Raw genomic sequence first — 2,530 nt, forward strand, 5'->3', positions numbered from 1 at the left:
TTTTTCACTGAGGTGCATCTTTTGAAGCAAAATGGTCTTATAAATGAAATGGAATATTTTGTGAAAATTTCCATATTCTGCTAAATTTTCTGGGGTTTTTTTCCTTTTGAAGAACCAAAACCCCAAACACTGAAAACAATGAGCAAAAATTGTAGATGAAAACATTTTTTTTCATCCTTTTTTTCCAGAGGAAAAAAAAGAGCAATTTCCCAACCACCTCTAAGTTGGGTAGCCTGAGCCATTATTTGATCTTTTACTGGTGTAGTTTGGATGGCAGAATATGCATGATTTGTTCCAAAATGAGAGATACCAGGCAAAGAAGCCATGGTCTGGGGTTTTGATCCAATTGCTGGAAAGGTAATTAGCAGGGAATGATGAGTTTTGAATATTTCAGGAACTTAAAAGAAGATGTGGTTTACATTTATTCTCTTCAAGTTGAATTTTTGCATTTGTTTGTGTTCCCTAGATATGACAATGGCAAACACAGAGTGGAGAAACCAAACGGCCATCACAGAATTCATCCTCCTGGGATTTGGGGATCTTCCTGCATTGCAGATCCTTCTCTTCCTGTTGTTTCTAGTGATCTACATTGTGACCTTGGCTGGGAACATCCTCGTCATTGTGCTAGTTGTGGCTAATCAGCACCTTCACACCCCCATGTACTTCTTCCTGGGGAACTTGTCCTGCTTGGAGACCTGCTACACCTCCACCATCCTGCCCAGGATGCTGGCCAGTCTCCTGACAGGGGACAGAACCATTTCTGTTAGAGGCTGCCTGGTACAATTATATTTCTTTGGTTCTCTAGTAGGTACAGAATGTTACCTGCTAGCTTCAATGTCTTATGATCGGTATTTAGCGATATGTAAACCACTGCATTATTCAACCCATATGAATGACAGGTTCTGCCTCCACCTAGCAGCTGGGTCTTGGCTAAGTGCATTTTTGATTGTTACCATAATAATATTTTTAATGTCACAATTAACTTTTTGTGGCCCCAATGAAATGGACCATTTCTTTTGTGATCTCACTCCAGTGATAAAACTCTCCTGTAGTGTCACCCATCAGATGGAACTTGTGACCTTCTTGGGCTCCTTCCTATTCACTTTACCACCATTTCTATTAACCCTGACATCCTACGTTTGTATCATAACTGCCATCCTGAGAATCCCTTCTAGCACTGGAAGGCAAAAGGCCTTTTCCACCTGTTCCTCTCACCTTATTGTGGTTACTACTTTCTATGGCATGCTAATCATTGTGTATATTTTACCAAAAACCAAGATGCTGCGAGAGCTTAACAAAGTATTCTCTGTCTTCTACACCGTCCTGACTCCCCTGGCCAACCCCCTCACCTACAGCCTGAGAAACAAAGAAGTCATGGAGGCCCTGAGAAAAGCTGTCAGGAACGCTGTGGCTTTCATGAGCTCATTTATGGAGGGTGACGTGAAATGGAGTGTATGATGTATGACATTCAGTCACTGGACCAGAATCTGTCTGGTCTGTTTTCAGAGTCCTTTACTGTAAGTTTTTCAAAGCGGGTGTAACATAATAAAAGTATAGCTGTACTGGTCAGATAAATATGTGTATGGAATCAATTAAAGTTGGGGACAAGGAAACTGGTACATACTGTGTTTGACCTAGTAGATTTGGTTAGAGGTTTTCATGACTTCTGAGAAGGTCGTAAAGTTACTGTAGTAAGTATCCAAAATGTGAGTTGCATCAACTGCAAATAAGTGGAACCATTAGATAGTTGTTTTTGTTAATTAAATTGGATGTGGTGATGTTGCCACCTGTCTCTGGACATTTCTTTTCTGGGGTCACTTGGCAACTGGCTTAAGTCTGAAGAATGAACTGGTTGATGGATGAGGTGGGAGGAGAAGTGGTGAACTTCATCAGCAAGGCTGTCCACACCATTTATTCAGACACTGAGCCCTTCCACAACATCACTAGGTGTGACTTATCCTGATCCAGAAGCATGCTGGCTGGGATTTCAAATGAGCCTAAGGGAGTTAGGAGACTTGTTCCCCATGAACACTAATAAGAATTGTGATCCAGACTTTCAAAGGTAGTTAGGCACCTAAGGATGCAGATAGGCACCTGGCAGGTTTTTTAAAAACAGCTAAGCAAATTACGAGCCTAATGCCCCATTGGAATCTTATGATGCAGCAATTGTTAGAACTTTTATTAGGAACATCCCTAAACTTCAAATGATGAAACCAACAAACCAAACATTCCTGCATTCTTCCAAATTTATTTTACACATTTGTTTATTTTTAATTAACACAGGAATGGCAGATCTCCATTATTCTTTCCTCTGCCAAAATGAAATCCATACCACCATCATAACTATGGCATCACAACCAGCTCCACCATAATACTTGGATCTTCTTGTTATCCATATCAGTGATGAATCCCTCTTCATCTGTTTCAGCTACCCTGACAACTCCACCATTACAACACTGCTGTAATTTTAAAAGCATGGGCTTAAAAAACAATCCAAGATCATCTATTACAATACTATCTAGTATCAAAA

The 2,530-nt window shown here is 40.3% G+C and overlaps 1 protein-coding gene across 1 annotated transcript; it reads left to right on the top strand.

Moving 5' to 3' along the window:
* Positions 1–474: 474 nt before the first annotated feature.
* On the top strand, positions 475–1,458 carry LOC140897251 (olfactory receptor 11A1-like). The gene has a single exon (XM_073309636.1). The coding sequence runs from the start codon at positions 475–477 to the stop codon at positions 1,456–1,458; it is 984 nt and encodes a 327-aa protein (XP_073165737.1).
* Positions 1,459–2,530: the final 1,072 nt, after the last annotated feature.

Source organism: Lepidochelys kempii, chromosome 13 (assembly GCF_965140265.1).
Source record: "Lepidochelys kempii isolate rLepKem1 chromosome 13, rLepKem1.hap2, whole genome shotgun sequence".
Classification (NCBI taxonomy): Eukaryota; Metazoa; Chordata; order Testudines; family Cheloniidae; genus Lepidochelys; species Lepidochelys kempii.

Coding starts and splice junctions, on each gene's coding strand:
- LOC140897251 (XM_073309636.1), top strand. CDS start 475: ATGGCAAACACAGAGTGGAGAAACCAAACGGCCATCACAGAATTCATC.